Source organism: Rhinolophus hipposideros (assembly GCF_964194185.1).
Source record: "Rhinolophus hipposideros genome assembly, chromosome: X".
NCBI lineage: Eukaryota > Metazoa > Chordata > Mammalia > Chiroptera > Rhinolophidae > Rhinolophus > Rhinolophus hipposideros.
The window spans coordinates 45955859-45983178 of NC_138046.1; the positions used below are offsets into that span (position 1 = coordinate 45955859).

At 37.2% G+C, this 27320-nt stretch overlaps 1 protein-coding gene across 10 annotated transcripts in view; it reads right to left on the minus strand.

Annotated features, from left to right (window-relative positions):
• The window catches only part of PAK3 (p21 (RAC1) activated kinase 3), a 530673-nt gene that overhangs the window by 119300 nt on the left and 384053 nt on the right, over positions 1-27320 (minus strand). For 8 of the 10 annotated variants that reach the window (XM_081044039.1, XM_081044038.1, XM_081044032.1 and 5 more), the window contains one exon: positions 24717-24918. The exons of 1 other annotated variant lie outside the window; for it this stretch is intronic. In XM_081044039.1, coding sequence (XP_080900165.1) covers positions 24717-24891 — 175 coding nt within the window. In that variant the 5' untranslated portion in view covers positions 24892-24918. Of the gene's footprint in view, positions 1-24716; positions 24919-27320 lie in introns of those variants that run through there. One more of the 10 variants, XM_081044033.1, reaches the window with a different exon arrangement.

Below are 27320 nucleotides of genomic sequence, written 5' to 3' on the forward strand. Positions count from 1 at the left end.
AGAGTCTCACCTAAAAGTGGGCAAATTGCCTGAGCAAGGGAGGAGGGAAGGGAGAAATGCAGAGATGGAGCCATGTGGGCGCAGGACACATACCTAGCTCAGTGCTCTGAGCTCTCTGCATCCCAGAACTAACGCAGCTGCTGGAGAGGGAAGAACGCGACTATTAGGGCTCCCTTTAAGGCCTACAGGGCTTAGGGGACTGCATATAAAACGGCTGAACCCAATGCTCACGGCAGAGACCTCAGAGCAAAGACTGAGGGAAGAAGGCTGAAAACGGTAGTTTAAGCCCTCAATGCCACGAAAGAACAAAAGCCATAGGCACTGAGCCTAGCTGCCCCCTCCCTACCCTCCCAGAGCTCACCCTGCACCCACCTGTCCAGAGTTAGAAGCGGAACAGTAGCAGTGTCAGATCAAAAGAACAGAATATTTGCAGTTCTCAAAACTGTGTCAGACAGAGATTCGCAGGCCAACTAGTTCCTACAAAGAAGAAGGAAGGAGCTGTGGAAGCAGGACCGGTTGTAGCGGTACTCGCCGCCATTGCTCTAGGCCAGTTCTCAAAATTCACCCCCCCACCCCGTCCCCACTTATCAAGACAGATCCCTACAGGAGTAAACAGAACTGATGAAACACACGTTTTCTGAATCTGGTACAGGAAGAGCTTTAGAACTTCTAAAGCTCTCTGCATACACACAGGGGGGTGGTACCCTATGACCCAGGCGAACTGCTAACAGAGGAGAAGCCCGCCTTCCAGGGAATTGCCCCATTGTGTGAGAAGCTGGAATAGTGCAGAGAAAACATAACACTACAGTGAGAGAGAGAAAAAAAGGCTGCCGTCGGAGAGAAAATAAAACAGTCTAAAAACATGTACTAGAAAACAAAAGAAAGACTTCTTCCTATCAACCTGCTGCAGAACCCACTCCTGTAGATGTCTATGAAGAAAAATAATAAATCAGTAATTGCCATAGATAATCAAGGCAACAGTACAGCCCAGAAAGAAAATGAAAAGTCTCCAGAAAATGAAATTAAAAACATTGAAATATGTGACTTAAACGACAGAGAATTTAAGATTGCAGTTCTGAAAAAACCCAATGAGATGCAAGAAAACACAGAATGGGTGTTTAATGAGCTCAGAAACACTATCAAAGAAAAACATGAGCATTACACGAAAGAGATTAAAATTTTATGAAAGAACCAAATAGAATTTCTGGAGATTAAGAACTCAATAGAAGAAATTAGGAATGAAATAACCAGCTTAGGTAGTAGAGTTGACCAGATGGAGGAAAGAATCAGTGACATCGAAGATAGAAACCTCGAAATGACATGGATGGAAGAAGAAAGACACATGACTTAAAGAAATGAAGACTTCTAGAAGAAATCTGACTCCATCAGAAAGAGCAATAAAAGAATAATGGGCATACAAGAAAGAGAAGAAAAAGAAAAAGGACCAGAGAGTATATTCAAACAAATAGTCAATGAGAACTTCCCAAACTTGTGGAAAGTAGTGGATAGTTGAATCCAGGAAGCAAATAGAAAACCTAATTACCTCAAACCAAACAGGCCTTCTCCAAGGCACATTGTATTGAAGCTGTCAAAGATCAATGACAAAGAAAAAGTCCTCAAGGCAGCGAAGGAAAAGAAGATAGTAATCTACAAAGAAAAGCCCATTAGATTATCATCAGATTTCTCAGCAGAAACTCTAAAAGCCAGTAGGGAGTAGAACCAAACATTCAAACTATTGAAAGACAGAAATTATGAGCCAAGAATAATATACCCAGAAAAGACATCCTTTAGATATGAAGGAGGAATACAGACATACGGAAACTGAAGGAATTTTCTAATACACGACACATACTACAAGAAACACTAAAGGGGGCTATTCGACCACCATCAACAGTGACAATTTGTGGCAACATAAAAAGGGGGAGAGTAAAGGCCTGAACCGGAATATGGGAATGGAGAAAGTAAGCGTGCTGAAGAAAATGGAATACTCTAAATATCAAAATTTCCTTTCCATAAACATAAGAGTAACCACTCAAAAAATACAGAATTGAAATATACACTGTAATAAAATAAGAAACAGAGAAAACATAATAGAATATCACCACACAAAATAATAGCCAACAATAAAAAGGCAAAGAAACAATGGAGACACAGCCTTGCCAGAAAACGAAAGATAGAATGACAGGAAATCCTCACGTATCAATAATCATCCTAAATGTAAATGGACTGAACTCACCAATAAAAAGGCACAGAGTAGCAGATTGGATCAGAAAACTAAACCCAACCATATGCTGTCTCCAAGAGACACATCTCAGCTACAAGGACAAGCATAGACTCAATGTGAAGGGGTGGAAATTGACACTCCAAGCAAATGGTACCCAGAGAAAATCATGTGTAGCCATAATGATAACAGATGAAACAGACTTCAGGGTGAAAAAGGTAACAAGAGACAAAGATGGACATTTCATAATGGTAAAGGGGACTATACAACAAGAAGACATAACAGTCATCGATATTTTTGTCCCCATTCAGGGTGCACCGAAATATACCAAGCAACTACTAACAGAACTAAAGGGAGAAATTGACCAAAACATAATTATACTAGGGAACTTAAATACATCATTGACAGCTATGTATACATCATCCAAACAGAAAATAAATAACGAAATAACTGCCCTAAATTACATATTAGATGAAACTCACATAATTGACATATATAGAGCACTTCATCCTAAAACATCAGACTATACATTCTTTTCAAGAGTACATGGAACATTCTCAAAAATAGACTATATGTTGGGATATTAAATCAGTCTCAGCAAATTTAAGAAGATTGAAATCATACCAAGCATATTTTCTGATCACAAGGCTTTGAAATTGGATATCAACTACGAAAAGAAAGCAGGAAAAAACACAAATACATGGAGATTAAACAACATACTTTTAAAGAACGACTGGGTCAAAGAATAAATTAGAGGAGAGATCAAAAGATACATAGAAGCAAATGACAATGAAAATACATCCTACCAAAATTTTTGGTATGCAGCAAAAGCAGTTTTAAGAGTGAAATTTATATCCTTACAGGCCTATCTCAAGAAACAAGAAAAATCCCAAATAAATAACCTCGTGTTACACCTTAAAGAACTAGAAAAAGAAGAACAAGTAAAACCCCAGGTTAGCAGAATAAATGAAATAACAAAAATCAGAGCAGAACTAAATGAAATAGAGAACAATAAGACAATAGAAAAAAATAATGTGACAAAGAGCTAGTTCTTTGTAAAGATTAACAAAATCGACAAACCCTTGGCTAGACTCACTAAGATAAAAAGAGAGAAGACACTAATTAACAAAATCAGAAATGAAAAAGGGGAAGATATCACAGACACCACAGAAATACAAAGGATCATGCAAGAATACTACGAAGGACTATATGCCACCAAATTAAATAACCTATAAGAAATGGACAAGTTCTTAGAAACATATCACCTTCCAAGGGTGAACCATGAAGAACTTGAAAATCTAAACAGACCGATCACCAGTAAAGAAATTGAATCAGTCATCCAAAACCTTCCCAAAAGCAAAATTCCGGGACCACATGGCCTCACCAGTGAATTCTACGAAACCTTCAAAGAGGATCCTATACCAATCCTGCTCAAACTCTTCCAAAAAACTGAAGAAGAGATAGTACTCCCTAACTCATTTTATGAGGCCAGCATTACCCGGATACCAAAACCTGGTAAGGACAACACAAAAAATGAAAACTACACACCAATATTTCTAATGAATACTGATGCAAAAATCCTAAACAAAGTTTTAGCAAATCGAATACAACAATGCATTAAAAAGATTATTCATCACGACCAAGTGGGGTTCATCCCTGGGGCACAAGGATGGTTCAACATCCGCAAATCCATCAATGTGATACATCACATAAGCAATATAAAGGACAAAAATCATACGATTATATCAATTGATGCAGAAGATGCATTTGACAAGATACAACATCCATTTATGATTAAAACACTTAATAAAATAGGTATAGAAGGAAAATACCTTACGACAATAAAGACCATATATGACAAGCCCTCAGCTAATTTATAATTAAGGCCTTTTCTCTATGTTCAGGAACACGACATGGCTTTCCCCTATCACCTCTGCTTTTCAACATAGTGTTGGAAGTCCTTGCCAGAGCCATCAGGCAAGAGAAAGAAATAAAAGGCATCCAAATTGGGAATGAAGAAGTTAAACTGTCACTATTGCAGATGACATTATGCTATATATAGCAAACCCTAAAGACTCCACCAAAAAGCTGTTAGAAACAATGAATGAATGCATTAAAGTTGCTGGCTGAAAAATCAACGTACAAAAGTCCATTGCATTCCTATATACTAACAATGAAATCTCAGAAAAAGAGATACAAAAAACAATTCCCTTTGCAATTACAGCAAAAATAACAAAATACCTAAGAATAAACTTATCCAAGGAGGTGAAGGACCTATATGCTGAAAATTATAAGACATTTTTGAACGAAATTGAAGAAGACAGAAAGAAATGGAAAGATATTCCATGCTCATGGATTGGAAGAATCAACATAGTTAAAATGGCCATATTACCCAAAGCAATATACAGATTTAATGCAATCCGCATCCAAATCCCAATGGTATTTTTTAAAGAAATAGAACAAAAAACCTTGAGAGTATAATGCTAAGTGAAATAAGTCAGACAGAAAAAGCAGAGAACCATATGATTTCACTGACATGTGGTATATAAACCAAAAACAACAAAAGAACAAGACAAACAAATGAGAAAGAAAAACTCATAGACACAAACAAGAGTTTAGTGGATACCAGAGGGTAAGGGTGGTGGGGAGTGGGAGATGAGGGTAAGGGTGATCAACTATATGGTGATGAAAGTAGAACTGACTCTGGGTGGTGAACACACAATGGGATTTACAGATGATGTAATACAGAATTGTACACCTGAAATCTATGTAAATTTACTAAAAATTGTCACCCCAATAAATTAAAAAAAGATCAGATTTGTTTGGAACCACAAAAGACCCGAATAGCCGAAGCAATCTTAAGAAAGAAGAACAATGCTGGAGGTATCACACTGCCTGACTTTAGCTTGTACGACAGGGCTACAATAATCAAAACAGCATGGTATTGGCAGAAAAACAGACACATAGACCAATGGAATAGAATTGAGAACCCAGAATTTAAATCACATAAATATGGACAGATAATTTTTGACAAAGAAGCTAAAAACATACAATGGAGGAAAGACAGCCTCTTCATTAAATGGTGCTGGGAGAATTGGATAGCCACGTGGAAAAGAATGAAACTGGACTGCTTTCTGTCACCATGTACCAAAATTAATTCAAAATGGATCAAAGACTTAAGCATAAGACCTGCAGAATAAACTGCATAGAAGAAAACATAGGTAATAAAGTTATAAGCCTTGGGTTCAAAGAGCATTTTATGAATTTGACTCCAAAGGCAATGGATGTAAAAGCTAAAATAAACGCATGGGACTATATGAAACTTAAAAGCTTCTGCACTGCAAAAAAAAAAAAAAAAAATCGACAAAATAAAGAGGCAACCAACTGAATGGGATAAGGTTTTTGCAAACAGTGCCTCCAATAAGGGGCTAATATCCAAAATATACAAGGAACTCATGAAGCTCAACAACAACAACAAAAAAACTAACAACCCAATTGAAAAATGGGCAGATGACCTAAAGAGACATTTCTTCAAAGAGGACACACAAATGGCAAATAAACATATGAAAAAATGCTCAACATCAGTAATCATCAAAGTAATGCAAATAAAAAACCACAATGAGATATGACATCACCCCAGTCAGAATGGCTATCATCAACAAGACAAATAGTAACAAGTGTTGGAGAGGCTGTGGAGAAAAAGGAACCCTCATACACTGTTGATGGGAATGCAGACTGGTGCAGCCATTATTGAAGGCAGTGTGGAGGTTCCTCAAAAAATTACAAATAGAATTACCATATGACCCAGCAATCCCTCTCCTGGGTATCTACCCCCAAAATTTGAAAACATTTATACATAAAGACACACGTGTGCTCCAATGTTCATTGCAGCTTTGTTTACGGTGGCCAAGATATGGAAATAACCAAAATGTCCTTTGATAGAGGAATGGATATAGAAGTGTGGTATATATACACAATGGAATACTATTTGGCAGTAAGAAAAGATGATGTAAGTACATTTTTGACAACATTGATGTATCTTGAGAGTATAATTGCAAGCAAAATAAGTCAGACAGAAAAAGCAGAGAACCATATGATTTCACTGATATGTGGTATATAAACCAAAAACAACAAAAGAACAAGACAAACAAATGAGAAACAAATACTCATAGACAGGGACAATAGTTTAGCAGTTACCAGAGGGTAAGGGGGGTCGGTGGAGGGAGATGAGGGTAAGGGGGATCAAATATATGGTGATGGAAGGAGAACTGACTCTGGGTGGTGAACACACAATGGGATTTATAGATGATGTAATACAGAATTGTACACCTGAAATCCATGCAATTTCACTAACAGTTGTCACCCCAATAAATTTAAAAAATGGCCATATTACCCAAAGCAATATACAGATTTAACATTCTCCATCAAAATCCCAATGGCATTTTATCAAGAAATATAAGAAACAAATAATCAGATTTTTATGAAATCACGGAGACCCCATATAGCCAAAGCAACCCTAAGAAAAAAGAACAAGACTGGGGTAGCACACTTCCTTACTTCAATTTTTATTACAAAGTGACAGTAGTCGAAACAGCATGTTATTGGCAGGAAAACAGTGAGAAAATCAATGGAATAGAATTAAAAACCCAGAAATAAACTCACATATATATGGACAGATAATTTTTGACAAAGGAGCTAAAGACATACAATGGAGGAAAGACAGCCCCTTCAATAAATGGTGCTGGGAAAATTGGAAAGCCTTGTGGAAAATAATGAAACTAGATTGCTATCTGTCACTGTGTACCAAAATTAAGTCAAAATGGGTCTAAGATATAAATATAAGACCTGAAACAACAAATTGCATAGAAGAAAGCATAGGTAGTAAACTTATGAACCTTGGGTTCAAAGAGGATTTTATGAATTTGATCTCAAAGACAAAGAGAGTAAAAGCAAAAATAAATGAATAGGAATACGAGGTTTGACAATTAAGTTTGCGAACTTGTTGCAGTGATATCGCTAACTTTTTTTTTCATATCAGAGGGATTATTCATTATGAATTTGTACCAACTGGGCAAACAGTCAACTTTATACTATTTGGAAGTGCTGAACAGGTATGTGTAGAAGTTTGACGACCTGAACTTTTCACAACAATTTATGGCTCTTGCATTACGACAATGCAGCAGCTCACACAGCACTGTCTGTGAGGGAATTTTTAGCCAGTAAACAAATAACGGTATTGGAACACCTTCCCTACTCACCTGATCCATCCCCCAATGTCTTCTTTCTTTACCTGAAGATAAAGGACATATTGAAAGGAAGACATTTTGATGACATTCAGGACATCAATGGTAATACGATAACAGCTCTGATGACCACTCCAGAAAAAGAGTTCCAGATTTGCTTTGAAGGGTGGACTAGTCACTGGTGTTGGTACATAGCTTCCCAAGGGGAGTACTTTGAACGTGACAGTAGTCATATTCAGCAATGAGGTATGTAGCACTTTTCTAGGATGCGTTCGCGAATTTAATTGTCATGCTTCATAAATCCATCTTCTTCATTTCATCCATTATCTTAGACCACAGCACTAGCATTTCTCATCTGGTCTTACTGCCAGTATTTCCCCTTGCAATTCATTACACTGTGGCTAGAGTAATATTTTTATATATAATAATCTGACTGCATTCCTGCCTTTTTTTAAGGTCCTTAAATGGCTTCTCATTACCCATATGTTAAAAGTTTATGCTCCTTAGCATGCTATCCCAGGGCCTGCATGATCTGACTCCATCTTTCCTCTCCATTGTCTATTCTTGCCATGGCCCCCACTGTCCCATACCCATGTCATGCTTCCTAAACTGCTGGATTTTCTCTATTGTTAAAGTTTATTTTTCAATTATCGTTAACATACAATATTATATTAGTTTCAGGTATACATCATAGTGGTTAGACATTTATATACCATACATAGTGACCACTCCAATAAGTCTATAACCCATCTGGCATCATACATAGTTATTACAATACTATTGACTATATTCCCTACACTGCACTTTATACACCCTTGTGACTATTTTTTTTTCCATCTGAATAGCTAAAGCAATCTTAAGAAAAAAGAACAATACTGGAGGTATCACACTCCCCGACTTCAGCTTATACTACAGGGCTACAATAATCAAAACAGCATGGTATTGGCAGAAAAACAGACACGTAGACCAATGGAATAGAATTGAGAACCCAGAAATAAAACCACATAAATATGGACAGATAATTTTTGACAAAGAAGCTTGTGACTATTTTTATAACAGGCAATTTGTATTTCTTAATCCCTTTTACCATTTTCATCCATTCCCTGCTCTTTTACTGCCAAGCTTTTATACATGCTAGCTAGGTTAAAAGCCTGGGAAGTCTTACTTTTTATTGTTCCCCCTCTGCTTTGTGCGGATAACTCCTATTGGTTCTTATTCTTGAAGACTCACTCTTGGGCTTCCTCTCCTTTAGCAAGTCTTTCCTTCCCTCTGCAGACAAAGTTAAATATCCTTTTATGCATGCTATGCTGTGTATAATCTGAGCTTGACACTTATCAAAAGTGGATTGTTATTTCTTCTTTACATGCATATCTTTCTAGCTAAAATTTGAGATATGTGACAGCAGAGACTGTATCTTATACATTGTCACATTCCCTAGCACCTGCCTTATGTCTGCACAGTTAATAACTATCATTTATGGAACATTCACAATGTGCAAAGTGCTTCTAAGTTTATCTCATTTAATCACAATATTATATGATAGGCTTTATTATTATTGTTTTATGAATGAGGAAAATGAGATTCAGTGAGGTTAAACCACATACCCAGTTTATACAGCTGGCAGATATTTTGAACTGAGGTCACAACTGTGGCTGTGAAACCTAAGCTCTTAATAGCTACACTATTTATTACTAAGTATAATTTAAAAATAACTTCAACATATTTGAGCCCTAGTTTTCAGTAAATGTTTAGTGATTAAATGGAGTCTAGATGAGACCTTTTTTTAGGAAGACTACAATATCTGTGTCTCCCCCAGAAAATTCTGTGAGCATTGGTCTTTTCTATTAAGATTCAGCCTAACCTAAATCTTGGAATAGGACTCAGCCTCATCAGCTCTGGGTTGATATTTGCAGAGAGCAGAAGACTAAATGAGTGCTAGTTTCTAAACATATCACTCATATTCTACAGGCACTTAGAACAAAGTCCACAAATTGCTGACTAGACCACAAACTGCAAAGAATGTTTGGCCTTGGGACTCTCTAGATGTACATGAATTCTGGTTGTATCTCCAAGGGCCAGCTAATCTACCCTGTCTCTCATCCTGACACCTTTCTCCAACCCACTACCTTTAAAAGAAGTCTCTCTAGTCATCTGTCATCTCCTATATGCCCCGCCCCAATGTTCTGCCCTTCCTCCACTGGCTAGAGCTTGTTCCATTACAAATTCCCCTACACCTTCAACCTCTTCATTAAATGCCCCTCTTCACTTCCTACCTTAGGTTCTCAAACTTCTCTGAGCATAACTCTCATCTGAGAAACTTGAGAGAGAGAGAGAGACAGAGAGAGAGAGAGAGAGAGAGAGAGAGAGAGAGAGAGAGAGAGAGAGAGAGAGAGAGATCAGAACTCCACCCACAGAGATTCAGATTCAGTTAGTACGGGGTAGACCAAAGCACCTTTCATTTTAAAAATTCATCAGGAATTTCCATTAAGCAGCTGGGGTTAAGGAAAAACAATAGTAAATCTTTCTATCCAATGAGGGTACCATTTCTTCAGATAATCCTGATGAACGCTGCTCGTTCTCCCCCATCCCAAGTCTTTAGGCCTGGGGGAATGGGGAAGGGCAGTGGTTCCCCCTTTTTATTCCAAATTGTTTTATTTGAGGTCAGTACTACTGCACTTGCCTGCAAAACCCCCTCCCTTTGAGGTTATTGCAATTTAGTTCTCCTAGCCAACCCCCCACATCCATTGAGGACTTTGGTTCCCAGTCTTCCTTCCTACACTCAATGCTGCCATCACTCTGAAATGTAAAATATAAATGGAAACCTTTCACACCCTTTCAATTCCTTCACTTCCTCAACTCTAATGAACTTAACTTCCCTTCCACTTCTGTAATCCATTCTCATCACCACCTTTTAAACCAGTGGTTCTCAATCAGAACTGCACATCAGAATGTCTTGCACAGTTCTATAAAATACCAATGTCTAGGGCCCACCCAGAACCTACTAGGTCAGGATTTCTGGGTGTGGGATCTGGGTAAATGATTTTTTTAGCTCCACGGATGATGTGCAGACAGAGTGGAGAATCACAGCTACCCCAGGCTCTTTCATTATCCAGAGTGACCCTTCATCTGAAATATTCAACCCTGTTATCTCATTCATTCTCTGAGCCCAGCCTCCCATCCTGCTAGTGTTCCCATTCTTTCAAGCCCTACTCCTACCATGTTTCTCTGAAAATAAGATCTAGCGGGACCGTCAGCTCTAATGCGTCTTTTGGAGCAAAAACTAATGTAAGACCTGGTATCATATCATCATATCATATCATATCATATCATATCATATCATATCATATCATATCATATCATATCATATCATCAAGGACCTGGTCCTATATTTTATTAAAATAAGACTGGTTCTTATATTAATTTTGCTCCAAAAGATGCATTAGAGATGATAGTTCGGTTAGGTCTTATTTTCGGGGAAACACGGTATTTTACCTGTTCTTTGGTCTCATGAAATCCTCCAATTCCTGGATCCCACCATTTTTAGCCAGTTTCTCAGCTTCCCCCTGGCCCAGACTCTAACCCATCATTTAAATTGCTCTTAAGCCAGTTTCCTGGAAACTCTCATCCTTTGACCTTCTCTTGCAATTGTCCTGCAAAATTCTATCCAGACAGAATCCAACTATGAAACCTTCACTTTTATACTGAGGCTACTGAGAGTTGTTAGGGAAAAATCATATAGTCCTGCAGAGTGGTGCTCACAGACCCTAGTTGGGTCATCAGTTGTGTTTGACAACATTTTTCTTGCCCATTGCCAACTTTTTTTCCCATTCTTTAGTGAATATTCCAGAATTTTACCAGTTAACTCAAACTTCTGCTTCATCCTCTCCTTCCTTACTTTTGGCATATGAAATTCCTCCCACTTCAATGAGAAAGATGGAGGCCAACAGTTTAGAACTCTTTTGACTTCACTTCCTCTTCCACTCCTATGCATGTATCTCTATCAATAATACCTTCTCCACTCACATATCACTAGAAGAAGTGTCCCCTCCTTGCCTAAGGTTTATCCCTCCACTGGTGCCCTAGATCTTAGTCCTTCTAATTTCTCCAGGGGTCTCACTTCATCAGTTATCTTATATTTCTTCTTATATCTTCAATCTCTCCCTCTCTACTGACACTTCCTATTTAGCTTAAAAGACATGCTGAGATCTCTTTTATCCTTAAAATTAAAACCTTCTTCAGCCTTGTATCTTTCTTTAGCTGGTATAGTCTCTCAGCCTTTCCTTCTTTAGCTTAAACTTCTTGAAAAGGCAATCTATACTTCCTTAGCCCTCACTCCTTGAATCACTGCAATGAGTCCTAGACCACAAATTAACTTCCTCCTTGAAAATGGCCATTTTTTAGTCCTTACCACGGTTGAGCTCTCAGTCAAAAACTGACATTGCCAACCATAAACTTCATGGAACTAACTCCTCCCTGTCTTCTTTCATGCAACACTTTTCTAGAGTCTATTCCTACATTTCTGGGTCTTCTATTGATTCTTTAAATAGTGTTTCCCGAAAGAGCTGTCCTAGGTCCTCATCTCCTCTTATCATCACACTTCTCCCTTAGGTTACCTAATCTACTTGTATGGTTTCAATTACCATCTATACTAGTGACTTCCCATATGTGTTTCCAACCCTAACCTCTCTGCTATACTTTGGCCCCATGGAGTTAACTGCCTACTGAACACCTCTATTTGGATGCGTCATAGGCCCCTCACTCTATAAATATTTTCACAAGTAAGCTAATTCTCCACTGCATTTCCCCACCTAAAATAAGAAGCTACAACTCCTCCTGTGTCCCCTACCTCATCCATCTGCAGCTTCTGCTCCCACCATCTGATTAGTTGCCTATTTCTATTACTTCTTCTTCATAAATATTTGACTGTATTGTCCTATACTATTCATATAGATATAGGCCCTTAAGCCAGGCCACTGTTATTTCTCACCTGCATGACTCCAACAGCCTGACTTGTCTCCTTCCATCCATCTCTTTCAAATCCATCCTTCTCCTGTGGCTAGAGTGATACTGTGGCACACAAGTCTGATATTCTCCCGCTTTAATGTTTTCCCATTGGCTTCAGAATCACAGCCCTTAGTGTGGCATGAATAAGTTCTCCAGGATCCAGTCCCAACTACTTCCACAGCTCCATCTCACACCCCTTTCCCACTCTGACTCTACTCACTAGCTATTCTGAACTTCTTGTAGTTGTATTCATAGAACTTTAGCTAATAGTGTGTCATGCCTATTGCCTTTATTATGTTGCTCCTTCTATCTGAAATGTCACCCATCTATTATGTGGCTATCTCAGTTCAGTGGTCATCTCCTCCAGGAATCCTTCCCTAACTGCCCCTCTCCTCAGTCTTGAATAGATGCCCCTCCTATGTGTTCACTTCTATATTATACCTAGCACTCTAAATTCTAAACTTGTCTATATCCCTCATTAAGCCATCCATTTCTTAAAGGCAGGAACTGGGACTTATTCACCTCTGTACCCCAACATCTATTTAGCAAAATATCTGATTCAATAAATATTTAACTAATAAACAAATAAACAAATGAATGGATGAATGACCTTCATTATATGAAATGAGACCCAATATATGGAGACAAGTCATGTCTATTTGCCATTATGTATTCATAGATGAGAAGACAATGATCCAGGTTCCCCAAGAAGGCTAGGGGTAGGGGAATATGTTTTAGAGTAGTTGTTATAGTTGAAGTTGATGGTGATGGCATTGTTGCTGTTTTTTTCCCAACAGTAGGGATGACTCTGTACTCATTCAGGCATACCTCTTTTCAGGTGTCACCTTGGGGTCAAAACCATATATTGGCAACACAGATGCACAGGGTTCAAGGCATAGCAAAACAACCAATTCTCCCCCAGATGAAATCCCTGGATGGTGCTATGCTTGCCTTCTGAAAGCATTTTAGAAAATTGTCACCTGAGTCTTCCTTGTTGTAGGAGTTCCACTTGTCATCTTCCCCTAAAATTCCTGGAAGTTTTGTTGAGCCTTCTCATTGGATGTCATATGGTCATGTCCAGAATTATTTTTAGAACACTTTCTAGCTCCTTGAAGACAGAGCATGCAGGAAAAGGAAAGGAATGACAGAGGACAGACATAGAGAAATGCTTTCCTACGTAAATTTAGCCTGAAAGCACAGAACAATAATCATTTTTGAAAAAAGCAATGAAAGCATGCAAAGTTACTATATATGGCATAATAAAAAAGTGACATTTCAAACCATAATTATACAGAAAGCTAAAAAAACATTATATAAAACATTTTTAAAAAGAAATAATTTTTTCCAAAGAAAAAAGCACATAGGCTGGCTAGTTCTAAGCAGCAAGCATTTCACAACCTTGGCTCTAACAACAATTCCCCTCCTACTATTGTTCCAACTTCTTTTCCTTTGAATCAGTCAGTGGGTCAGTTAACACGTATATATAGAATTGAGGATCAGAGCAGTGACAGATTATGCTGGGTAACTCATTAGAAACTTAATATTCTAAACTTGCTATCTCATTGGGGAAATAAGCTGAGCACACAAGAAATAGCAATTGATACTATCAGATCAAACAAAATTAGGTGCTAATTTCAAAGAATAGAGTATACATGCTGTAGCATGTCAAAAGAAAAGATCATAGAAATCTGCGGTGACCAGTGAAGGCTTAATGGCAGAGGTAAGACTAAAGAGACGGGTCTTTTTTCTGAAATCTATGTAAATTTACTAACAATTGTCACCCCAATAAATTTAATTAAAAAAAAAGAGATGGGTCTTAAAGAACGGATAGGCAGGAAAGGTTAAGGTGTTTAAAGTAGGTAAAATAGGAGAAGCAAAACTTGGAAGTAGAAATGTGTAGAGCATATTGATGAGGAAGTGAGAAGACAGAGGGGTGAATAGATGGGATATGGCCTTAGAAATCAGGAAGGGAGATGCATTTGGATAATAATAAAGAATGTACGGGAAACTTTTTTGAGCATATGGATGATATGATAGAAAAGATGTTTTCTGGAAGACAAGCCAGGTAGCTATGTGCTGCTAGGTATACATGGTGGGGGAAGGCTTCAAAATGGTTGCTATTTCCCACAGGCTGAGGAGGAAAATGAATGGTGGAGGTAGAATGGGGAAAACCTATCTAACACTACATCTGTCATCTCTAAGGTCACCTATTGGACATTTCTTATAAAGTGTGTGTGTGTGTGTGTGAGAGAGATTTCTGCAACTAGATTGAAAATTACCTAAGGACAAGGAATCCTGTCTTACATGTACTATCACGAACAAAACTCAGCACAGAGCTGGGCACATAAAAAGCAGACACAAATCTTTTGTGTGAACTATAAAACATGTTCCAAGTAAGCCTATATTAACATCCAATTCTGTTATATCTGATTTTTAAACTGAAAGAGCTAATAAACTAGATCTGTGCTCAAATTTAGCATGCAGCTCAGATTTATGAACTGGCCAGTTGCTTGTATGTTGCTAACCTGTGATCCTCCATGAAGTCCTTTGAGATAAAGACGGTCTAATAAAGTATTTTGTTAGGAGGCTTGTACTGGAGTTGCTGAGGTTGGAATTTTCCTGGGAGGCACGCTTGTTCCACAACCCCTAGCTTGACACTAGAAGCCCTTACCCTTCTTCCCCCTACTTTGTCCCACTCCCCCTGCCCAGGTACAATTTGTACTGTGCCATGTGTTCCTGGAGCCAAACAACCTGTGCAGATATAGGGGCCATTTCAGGCAGGGGCAGTGAGGATGGCTGGATTGGAGATCCGTTATATGAAAATGTCTTTTGTACCTCAATATTCCTAGGCTTTGCTCTGGGAAAGCCATGTTAGAAGGATACTGAAAAAAATTTTAAAGGGCCATCCATCTCCTATGGGTGGCAACCTTCACTTTTCCTGATAGATGATCCTTAGTGACTTGGTCACGCTTTAGCTGGGTGACAGGTACTTTTAGTGGTTAATTTCTTTAATTAACTTAGAGGCTGTTAGTCAATGCCTCGCAGGAATCTTTTCATAAAATGCTGCCTTGGTGGCTTTTAAGAATTAAAATGCTTTAATGTCTACTTAACTACCAGGAAAGTTAATTAAGTACTGGAGCTGTTCTGCTCCGTCCTCTGACTTATGGGGTCACAGAGTACACTGTGCCATAATTCCCCAGAGGGAAGCTTTCTGAAGTCTTACACTTGAGTAAGAATAAGTATCTGAGAACAGTTACAAATATTCTGTTTTGGGGCATATTATGAGAAGGGACCCACAGGAATTTATTACCTCTTGGACTCATGAAATGTACATTTCCCCTGACATGGGGAGAAATTCTCTAGTTTTCCTTTATTTTTTTGGTAGAAAAAAATGCTAGTTTGTGGGTCTTCAAATTTATTTTTCCCAATGGAAATACTGCAAGATATTTACAATAGAAATATATTGTGATAATTACAATGGAAATGTAGGCATAAACAGAGTTTATTCTTGGCTCTAAGTATTTAAAGAAATTGACAGTGCAAGGTGGGTAAAATATTTTAAAAGAATTTCTACATAACAGATATATTCCTGGCTTAAATCTAGCATCTTGAGTAAAATATATACTAATTCTGAGCAGAAAAGGAAATAGGTATTTATTAAATAAGGGAAAAATGACCCAAATCTTTAAATAAATACTGGATTACAAATGAACCTACAGGGAAGGATGAGAGGTGACTCTCATGCTCTATTTTAATACAATTATTTAATATTTTAACTGTAAAAGCATCAGATATTTTTCTAATAGAAAAAAAATTTTAAAGACAAAGAAAATAACATAGGAATCAGAGGAAAATAATCAACAATTTTCTGTTTTACAAAGGCTGTTACTTTCTGCTAGCAAGTTAGGCCTTCGGGAGTAGTAACTAGTAAAGATAAAGGTACGATTACCATTGTAATTGCTGACTGAGAAAGTGGGTTAGGTTCACCTAGGTTTCATCTGCTTCAGTAAAAAAAAAAATCCATTTTTTTGCATAGTCCATTGGCTGTAACCTATTTTCAAAACAAGTTAGGTAACTTTCATTCCACGGCAAGCAGTACAGTGTTCAACCACTACTGGACTAGGAGTCAGGGGGTCTAATCCTAGGTCTGCCTTGCTTTAATTAGTAGTGGGACAACTTTGTGGAAGTCACTTAACCTCTCTAAATGTCTGCCTTCCTTTGTAAAATTGGGATAATCCTTGCCTCCATCATAGGAGGTTTGAAGGAGGTAATCAATATGAAAGCACTTTGAACATTGTAATATCCTTATAACTGCTATCCAAAATACATCATCTCATTAGCAATATACTTAGTAATAGGGTGACTATGTTTGCTGGACAACTAAGTAATCTGCCACTTTTTAAACCTACCATTTCCATTTTATGAGTGAAGTCCTTAGAAATATAACTACCAAAATAAGAAGATTAAACTGGCCTGTTCTTACTGTATCTTTCATTATATTAGCAACTCCCAGAAGTATATAGTTGGGAAGGCCCATTCTCCTGCCTTCAGGTAGAACCTGCTAAAGCCATGAGACCCAATAGGAAATTTCACCCTTGGTAATTCACAGTATCCAATGAGCATATCTTTATGTCTAGTTCTATTCTCTGTGGTGAAATAATAAGCTCATTTCTTCCTGCCAGGTCTTCAGTGGCTATGGGAAACAGTATATGCCCTCCATAAAGTATAGAAAAATGTATAGAAAAATACTCAAAGTGGTACCCGATTCTGCAAGAGCCACTACAAGCCCAATACATAGGTTGGATGTTCCATGAAGAGGATGGGAGAAAGGAAATGATGGTCCCATGTGATCCCTTCTAGTGACCCCCACTCACCCGTGCAGACAGCCATCAACTTCAGTGGTATCATCTTCAAAAACATTCAGCAACAGTGATCATTCTGTCAAATCATTAGGAAGTTGACTCTTATGCCCATCTCCTTCCAGGAAACACACACTGATTCCACACTCATTTATACCCAATTCACACGTGCAACAATTTCAATGGAAAATGTTTGAAAACAAAAGGCAAATATGAGGCAATGTCCTAAACCATACACATCTGATTATGTGGATAACTATATGGGATACAGGTTTGAAAGAAAAACAAGTGGGGGGCCTCATTTGCTTTAAGCAGAAAAGTAATTTCATATCCCTTAGCTAGCAGCTTCTCATTCACTTCTTCATTTTAATGTTTAATACAACTGTCTTCTGTCTTCCCCTCTTCTCATCCATCCCCTGTATCTTCTCCACCTCCTAAACTCCCTCCCAAACATTACTTCTTCTCTCAATTTATTTCTCCCTATTACTTCTTTCCGTTAGTATATACATCTCCCAATCCTGCATTCCATACTTCTCTTGAGTTTGACTGTCGCTGGTTTTAATGGACTACCAAAATTCTGCCCAATTTCCCTATTTATTGGCCTTGAAGTGGAAGCACAGGCCCTAGTAGATAGAATGAATCATTATCCCACCTTCTTCCCATTTCAGCTACAGGGGACTTCTAGGAATAAAGGAGTAGTAGTACAGAAGTCTCTTCTGCTGGGACACAGCACTAACCCTGGAGGACAAGGGAGATGCCATGCCCCTCAGGCTTTCCAAAGGAGGCGATACAATGATGTCCAAAGAGTACTCTTTGCTGAGCTGTATGGGTTACATTTGGAGAACCAAGAGGAATGCAAGTATTCAGCATTTAGCAGTCTCTAACACCTTGCATTCTGATAACAGAACCCACAGTTATTTGAGATTCCCATTAATTGTTGGTGCAATAATAACCTTGAGCTACTGCAAGATCCCAAAGGGTCTTCAACATCACTAAAGAAAGACTGCATACTGTTCAGTCTAGTTATCACACTAAGTATTTTTTATTGTGTATTGATTAGATGAGAATTAGTAATGTGCTTTGACCAAAACATTTGATTAACAAGACCATAAAGGATAACTGAGAGTCTTCTTTAATATAATTGTTGTACAGTAATGCTTCCTGCTGTGTAGCATATATAAAAGACAACATACTCTAGGGATTAGTACAACAACATATATGCAATACAATAATAAACTATATGACACTTTAAGAACTTTTTCACATATATGAGCACACTCACTTAGAGCCTCAACTTTCTAAAGTAAGCAATATGCAAGCCTGTAAAGTACACACACTGAATGAGAATCTAAACCACAAAACATTCAAATCAAATGTTAACACATATCTATTGTTGAGAATATTTTCTTGCCATCATTAAAAAACAAATTAAAAAGTTGTCTTCCTTTCCTTCTGAGTGCTGAAAAAAAAAACTCCTTTTCTGAAATTGAGATAAGTTTCAAAGCACAGTGCCATCTTCTTAAGGAAACAGCCACTGCTGGGTTTTGGATGCTAGGAAAGTTGTTTTCGATATATTCCCTTTGTTCTGCTGCAAAGCAGTGTGATAGAGTGGAAGAAGCATAGGGTTTGGAGACTTCTAGCTTCTGTCATTTACTATGTGACACTAGGCTGTCTACTTAAATGTTTTGAACTTAAATTGCCTTATCTGTAAAAAAGGGTATAATACAGAGTGGTTGTAAGGATCAAAAGACTCAATACATGTAAAGTGCCTGACACACAGCTTAGCAGCTAGTAACTAATGGTACATCAGTCATTAAATGGTAGATCACTTCCCATTTGTCTTGATGTGATTTATATCCAACTATCCCTTACTACTACTCCAGGAAGAGGGCCTTCACTTCATCTCCAGTCTCTCACCAGCTCCCCAAGTTCTCTGGATTCCCCACAATCAAAAATGCACATGAACTGTGTTCGCTAAAGACATAGCCCTTCATACAGCATTCCCTGTCCTCCGGAACACACCTAATGCTCAAGTGCAGCATAAGACACATTAGCATGCTTCAGAAGACACACACGTCACACAAAACATGTCACCTCCAAATGCAGCCTCACTTGCTTCTTTCCCACATGTTCTTCCAAGCTTCAAGTCCTTAACATTTATTATTTTTAGAGGCACTGTGCCATTTTCAGAGTCCTGGCAGATTTTTTGGCCTCATTGCCTTTGCCTTATTTATTTATTCATGTAATTTTTTCATGTATTTATTCATTCATGCATGTAATAATTCCCCCTACTTTGTGCCAAAGTGGATATTAGGTGGCTTACAAGAATACACAAAATATAATATCATAGCATAAATTCAAAGTAGATAAGAAAGTAAAAGGAACAAAAAAGATAGGAACATAAAATGGAGTCTGGAAGAAAGCTAATGCAAAGTGCATACAAACCTTAGAGTCCCATTACAAGTGCTATGCATGGACTATGCATTTGGCTCCAAACTCTCCAGTAGCTAACAAAATACAAACCTGATCAGTCTTACACTTCACGGGGTACATAAAATAAAATCAAACCACTTGTTCAGAAGGCCCTTTTCCTGGTCTAAATTCTGAAAACTTTTCTATAATGAAGTATAAAATGGTGGCAAATTCTCTCTCCTAATTTGCTCTACCACTAAGATTCAGCTCCTGAAACAGTCTCCAATAAAGATAGATCCACAATCTTGAAATTATATCGACTACTTCTTTTGTTGTTCTACTTGTCTCTTGAAGTTCCCTTTGTTCAATGAAATGTAGCTATTAGAGACTTCTTAAAACAAACAAAAACCTCTCCTGTCACCAAAACAAGTATTTTCATTTAACTAAAGAAATAGACATTGTGACATTATTTATGACAAAAATTTGGAAAGAATCCCAAATATCCAACAAAAGGAAATGATAAAATAAATCATGATGTCTCTATTGCTACTATATGATGAAATGTATACACTATCAAAACTGACGTTTATGAAAACATTTTTAAAATGTAGGAAATATTCATGATAAAAATGTTAAGTGAAAAGGCAGGATATAAAACTGTATGTATTATGATCTTACCAATGTAAAAATATGTCTATATATAGCCATTAAAAGTGTGGAAAGAAATCTGCCAAAACATTAACATTGTTTCTGAGATTTGTGAATATGGCTAATTTCCATTTCTTTTCTATATTTTTGTCTTTATTATCCAAGTTTTTAATATCAATGAAAAATTTCTCTGTGATGAGAAGAAGGAAGACTAGGAGTATAAATATCAAACCAGTTAGTTATCTTAGGCTTGTGGAATTATGGGCAATTTTATTTTCAATATTCTATAATTGACATATAAATTACAGCTAGAGACAAAGTTACTTAAGATTTAGTTTTTTGGTTGTTTGTAAGGTCCAAAATGAGGCAAATCTAAAACATCTCACAATTATTATGTACTTTTAATAGCATTTAATTACCAAAAGTATCTTGTGAGGTAAACTAGATATTCCTATCCTTATTTAACAGTTGATAAAACTGAAGCTTAGAGAAACTAAGTGACTATCCCAAAGTCACAATAACGAACACAGGTCTCTAGAATCTAAGTCTATTGTTCTTTCCATTCATTCAAGACTGATTGTGGTGTAACCCAAGCAGTCACCGAAAGGCAGAAACAGAAACAGTAACCCCTCCTTACCTATGAGTGTCAGATTCCTGAATGACACCCATGGTAGGAGAGTTCAGCTGAGGAAATTAAGATTTTAGGAGGGACAAAACAAAGGGCAGGGGAAATGAGGTTACATGTGAACTTTTGAAAGCTTTCATAATTTTTTTCATACCATAAAACAAAACAATAACAACGGTATATTACATTAAAAGAATAATGAGAGTTACATAGCTTAAATTAGTAAAAATGATAGGCTTCACATAATTTCTGTTTAGATCCTGAGATGATTTCCAGAGGCGATGATACTCATTATGGAAGTAGAAAATGGGGGTGACAGTGAAGCAATGAACAGAGGTAGATTATTAATTCAAATTATGATTCTCCATGCTTCCAGAGCCATCTAAACCCAATCCTGAAATTGTAACAACTTGCTTGTGGCTTTATTCCTATCAAGCTAGTGAATTTAAGTGGTATGACTTAATGACTTTGGCTCTTCTGAAGATTCTTTCTGTCTTCTCAAGTGTTTTTTGAAGACACCTCAGCACTTCTGTATAGAGTTCAAATTAAATAATTTGTCTGAATGCAGATTGATAGCTGTCTAACAGCTCAGGTGTTTAAATGTCATTACTTAATGTTTTAGGCTCTTCTGAGATTGCTTTCTTCCCAATATGGTGTTGTGAAAAGACTCTTATCACCTCTTTCTAGAGTTCAATTAAATCATTCAAGCTTTGTCTGAAGGCAGCTTATCAGAGGTCTAACAATAGTATTAAATGGCACTATTTGATGATTTAAGTTCCGCTGAAAATGGTTTCTGTCCAATGTGATTTTCTTTTGAAGGCATCATAGCACTTCCTCATAGAATTCTGCTATATCACTCAAACTTTGAAGAGGTAAGGTTTGAAATGTAAAGGTACTAATTTTTATTACTTTCTTGGGAAAGTTTTAATGTTGTTCTAAAATATTTGCTCCTGTTGCTCCAGTTCCATAGCTCACTAATTATCTTCATTATCACTTATGATAATCACCTCTGGGGGACTGGAAGTTTCCTGAATCATTCTCCAGCAGCATTAAATGTCAGCCAATGATTGCTCCTGTACAAAACGTTCGTGTGCAGACATAGTTTCTTCTTGATCCAAAGTGGTTTTTTTTCTTTTGTTTTGTTGTTTGTTTGTTTGTTTGTTTTTTGTCTTAAGGAGGGAATTACTGAAAGATCTCTCAAATTGCATTAATGACAGGCTCTATTAAACTATCTAATGCCTCTTTTGTTAAGAATACAGCATTAGTGATGGTGTATGGATCCCATGCACTAGGGTCTTCAGACAGAGGAACCTCTATAAGATTTTGAACAACAAAGTTATATATTAATTTGGCATACGTATTCTTGAATGACCGGATCAAACACTGATCTAAGGGCTCGAGGATCTGAGACATGAGACTAGTTATAATGACAACCTTAACATTAGGATGTATACATTGGTAAATGCATCTGAGGTGTCAAGAGGACTGAGAGGAATCAGCATGACTTTGAAATCAAGATTTTTTTCTTTTAAATAGTCTTGAATTTCCACAAGAAAATACTGTTCAAACCATTTCTTTTTTTTTTAACTTATTTATTGGGGTGACAATTGTTAATGAAATTACATAATTTCAGGTGTACAATTCTGTATTACATCATCTATAAATCCCATTGTGTGTTAACCACCCAGAGTCAGTTCTCCTTCCATCACCATATATTTGATCCCCCTTACCCTCATCTCCCTCCCCCCACCCCCTTACCCTCTGGTAACCACTAAACTATTGTCTGTGTCTATGAGTTTTTGTTTCTCATTTGTTTGTCTTGTTTTTGGTTTATATACCACATATCAGTGAAATCATAGGGTTCTCTGCTTTTCCTGTCTGACTTATTTCGCTTAGCATTATACTCTCAAGATCCATCCATGTTGTCACAAATGTTCCTATATCATCTTTCCTTACCGCCGAATAGTATTCCATTGTGTATATATACCACAACTTCTTTATCCATTCATCTATCGAAGGACATTTTGGTTGTTTCCATGTCTTGGCCACCGTAAACAAAGCTGCAATGAACATTGGAGCACACGTGTCTTTATGTATAAATGATTTCAAATTCTTTGGGTAGATGCCCAGGAGAGGGATTGCTGGGTCATATGGTAATTTAAGGAGAGAAAGAGTCATCCAGGCTTTTCTGTTTGCTGACAAGTACACCAGAAACTTCGATTTTTTTTTTCCTCTGAGAAGATTTGGGCATAGTTTTCTGTAGAGTAGTAGTAGTTTTGTTATGAAGTCACCTGAAGTATTGGCACAAAACAGAAATGTCAGCCTTCCTGTTTTTGCTGACCTCATGTCAGCATCAGTTGGCTCTTGTTCTTCTAAAGGGCAAGTAGAATTGTTCAGGGTCTTCCAAAACATGATGTTCTTAACAGCACCGGAGAGTTGTACAGGCACATAATCCCCTTCCTCAATCATTTTTGCAGTTGTGGCGGATACAAAACAGAAGCTATAGGATCTAGTAGTTCTTTCTTAAGCACCACTGTCACATAAGACTTGGTCTCCAAGTCATAAGTTTTTCAAACCATCCCTTGTTCCTGGCAAAAAATTTTTGCTGCACCCACTTCAGTGTCTGAAAACATGTCTTCAAAAGTTCCTCTTGCATAGTCACAGATCTCTTACAAGGAAAGTGTTTCATTATTCTTTTGCTTATCTTTAATCCAGATGTTTAACATCATTTCCATCTTTTACATCCTTAGGTCATGAGAGATAAAGCATCTCTTAAGTGATATAGGTGTACAAGAGATAATATTGGCCCTAATAAGAGTTTCAGCTTTCCTAATGGTAGGAATTGTGGATTCACTAACACCTTATAAGCAACCTACAAAGCTATTTGGTTTATCTTGAAGAAGCAGATCAGGAACGTCCCTTTTGTTTTCTAAAGTCATCACCCTTCTTACCCTTTAGGTATCTTTCTGTGGTGCTATTGTCCCTGTACTTGCTCCACTCCCCTCTGCTTCAATAGTCATATTTATAGAAGCCGTATTTAAGCTTCATGCTAATTAATGAAACCTGACACTTACTGGAGCCTTTAGGCTCCAAATGGTACTATGAAGAACACCAAGGACAAATGATAATATATTGTTGTGATACCTAGTGCAAATAGGGCTGATCGTGTAGAGGACAACTGCAAAAGAATGACAGAGAAAACAAATATACTCAAAAATTTCTTCCTACCTTGTGATGCAGTCAGAGAGACTGCGGCAACTTGGACTGATTCCAGTATACTGAATTCAAAATTTTCACAGCTGTCAAAAAGGTATACAGAAGCAAATCTACCTATATTCCAATTTCCAATAAGGAGAACTTACAGTTTGGAAGGGATTACCATAAATTCTCCTCTAAGTTATCAGAAAGAAAGTCACTGTTTATATATTTAAGACAGTACTATTGCTATGATTTCTCTTGGCTTAACACTATGAATTCAATTTTATGAATTTTATGTGAAAGGCAAACATAGCGTAAATATATTTTCTGTAAACTCCGAGTAATTCAATCAAACATTAACCTCTGACAAAATGCAACCTAAGATGCAGATGTAAAGGTCAGGCAGGCCTTGAAAGCCAATGCTCAAGAAATGACCACCCAAGAAAGAAAGTGACAATGAAAAAATAAACTAGACCCTTTTCAATGCCCGGCCACTGATACTTTACTTTTATCCCCTCCTCCTGGGAAGATAGAGCGAAGCCTGGCTTTCTTATTCTTCTCTTCAGGGGCCATGGGAAGTGGTTTGGAGCTGTGGTTGAGGGCTGAAGAATCCCGGTTGTTACTATTCATCCTCAGTGGGGGAGCTGGGGGCTTCTCTTCATTATCCAGACTGTCAGACATTTTCAGTTACAACTAATTGCACAGCTCCTAAAGGAGGAGGAGGACAAAACAGCAGTTAAGAAAGGAGCAGTCTAAAAAACAATCTGGTAAATATGGGGATTGTAACATCTTGAAAACAAAAGCATTGTTCTCATGTTGTCTCAAATTTTGCATTGACCATTTTGAGGAGTCTGCTTTCTAGAGGGGAAGGTGCTGCCTCCCTATAAACCAATGATGCAATTTCTCAAAGAGGAAAGGGATGGCAATAATTACTAGCTTTTCAATATGCATATATAAACACACAAGGCCCTTCCTTTTCTCACAATAAAACTATTTCCTGCTGACTGACCACACAGTCTTTTAATGAACAATTTACAATCTTCTTTAAAAATTCTATCCTGCTGATTGTCATGGTCAGGTAACACGACCTCCTTAGATTCGAGAATTGACACAGGTTTGGCTGTTCATCTTCAATGGTCCATAACAACGGTTTGTTGGCTGCTTTGACATTGGGATGCCTTTGGCGTCTTATTCTTACATATGTGTACCTGATTTACAAAACACATTCTACTGTTTTATGAGAAAGAACTGAGAATCAATCTAGTAGACCTGGAAGTTTCAGCAGCGTTGGAGTGTACTGATAGGGGAACCAATGCCCCATCTTCAGGTAGCAGGTAGAAGATAAAGCTGAACCAAATGTCACCAGGAGAAAAGAGGAGCTCAAAGGATAAGCTCTTCCTGATGAGATACCACAAACTTATTCCGTGTCATATTTTATGTCCTGGAACAGGGAACAAGGTAGTTGACAGGGGTAACAGCGTTGTAAGAACGAGTCTCGGTTTTAGCAATGTATCTGCCATTAATTTAATTATTCTTTAGCATTTTGTGCTTAAGACTGAATACATTTGTGTTTCATCCAAATGGGAGGGTAATGTGAACTAGAAGATTATGGATTCCCCAACAAAATGTTTCCCTTTCTGGCTGTTTCCTATTCTAATTTCAGTCCTTCATTAGGTACCTAAAACTTGCCATCACAAGTCAGGTATTAAGAATATTTTCCAAGTGAATCGCTAGTTTGAATACAAGGAAAATCAAATTCCATTGCAACAAAATCTCTATAAATTCGGGAGGTATTAACTGACACTAATTTAGGAGCATGAGAACTTTCCAAACATAACTTAACACATCACTTTATTCCAAAAACATTTACTATAAACAAACCGAAGTGCAAGGGGAAAAAAAAAAAAACAACACCCAGGTTCTCATTATGAAAAATAATTTATCATAATTATTTTAGCACTTTAGTTGTTACAATGCATATTATTTTCAGTAATGAACTCTAAGTTATATCATGTTATGTCAAAAATTTTTTAAAAGTTTACTATGTTCTGAATTTTCTCAAATATATACAACCTGTAAGTATTCAAAAATAATTGAGTATCAATTAATAGGTTCTCAGATACATGCACCTCTGTGTTCACTGCAGTGCTATTTACAATAGCCAAGATATGGAAGCAACTGAAATGTCCATCAACAGATGATTGGATAAAGAAATTGTGGTATACATATACAATAGACTATTAGTCTGCCTCCAAAAAGAACGAAATCTTACCATTTGCAACGAAATAGATGGACCTACTGGGTATTATGCTAAGAGAAATAAGTCACTGAGAAAGAAAAAATACCATATGATCTCATTTATATATGGAATCTAAAAAACAAAGGAACAAACAAAACAGAAACAGACTCATAGATACAAAGAACAAACTCATGGTTGCCAGAGGGGAGCTGGGAGACAAAGGTGAAAGAATTAAGAAGTACAAATTGGTCATTACAAAATAGTCACAGAGATGTAAAGTATAACCGGGGGAATATAGTCAATAATATTGAAAAAACTAAGTATAATACCAGGTGGGTACTAGACTTACCTGGGGGAAACATTTCATAAATTATATAAATGTCTAACCACTATGCTGTACATCTGAAACTAGTATTAAATAATAATGAATGTCAACTATAATTGAAAAAAAAATACTAGTCAGTGGGATGTAAAGTACAGTATAGGGAATATAGTCAATAATATTGCAATAACAATGTACAGTGTCAGATGGATAATAGACTTATTGGGGGTTATCACTTTGTGAGGTATATAAATGCCTACTCACTATATTGTTTTCTAAACCTGAAACTAATATAATTTTGTATGTCAATGTTAATTAAAAAATATTTTTTAAAATTTATTTGGGTGACAAACGTTAGTGAAATTACACAGATTTCAGGTGTACAATTCTGTATTACACCATCTATAAATCCTATTGTGTGATCAACACCCAGAGTCAGTTCTACTTCCATCACCATATATTTGATCCCCCTAACCCTCATCTCCCTCCCCCACCCACCCTTACCCTCTGGTAACCACTAAACTCTTGTCTGTGTCTATGAGTTTTGTT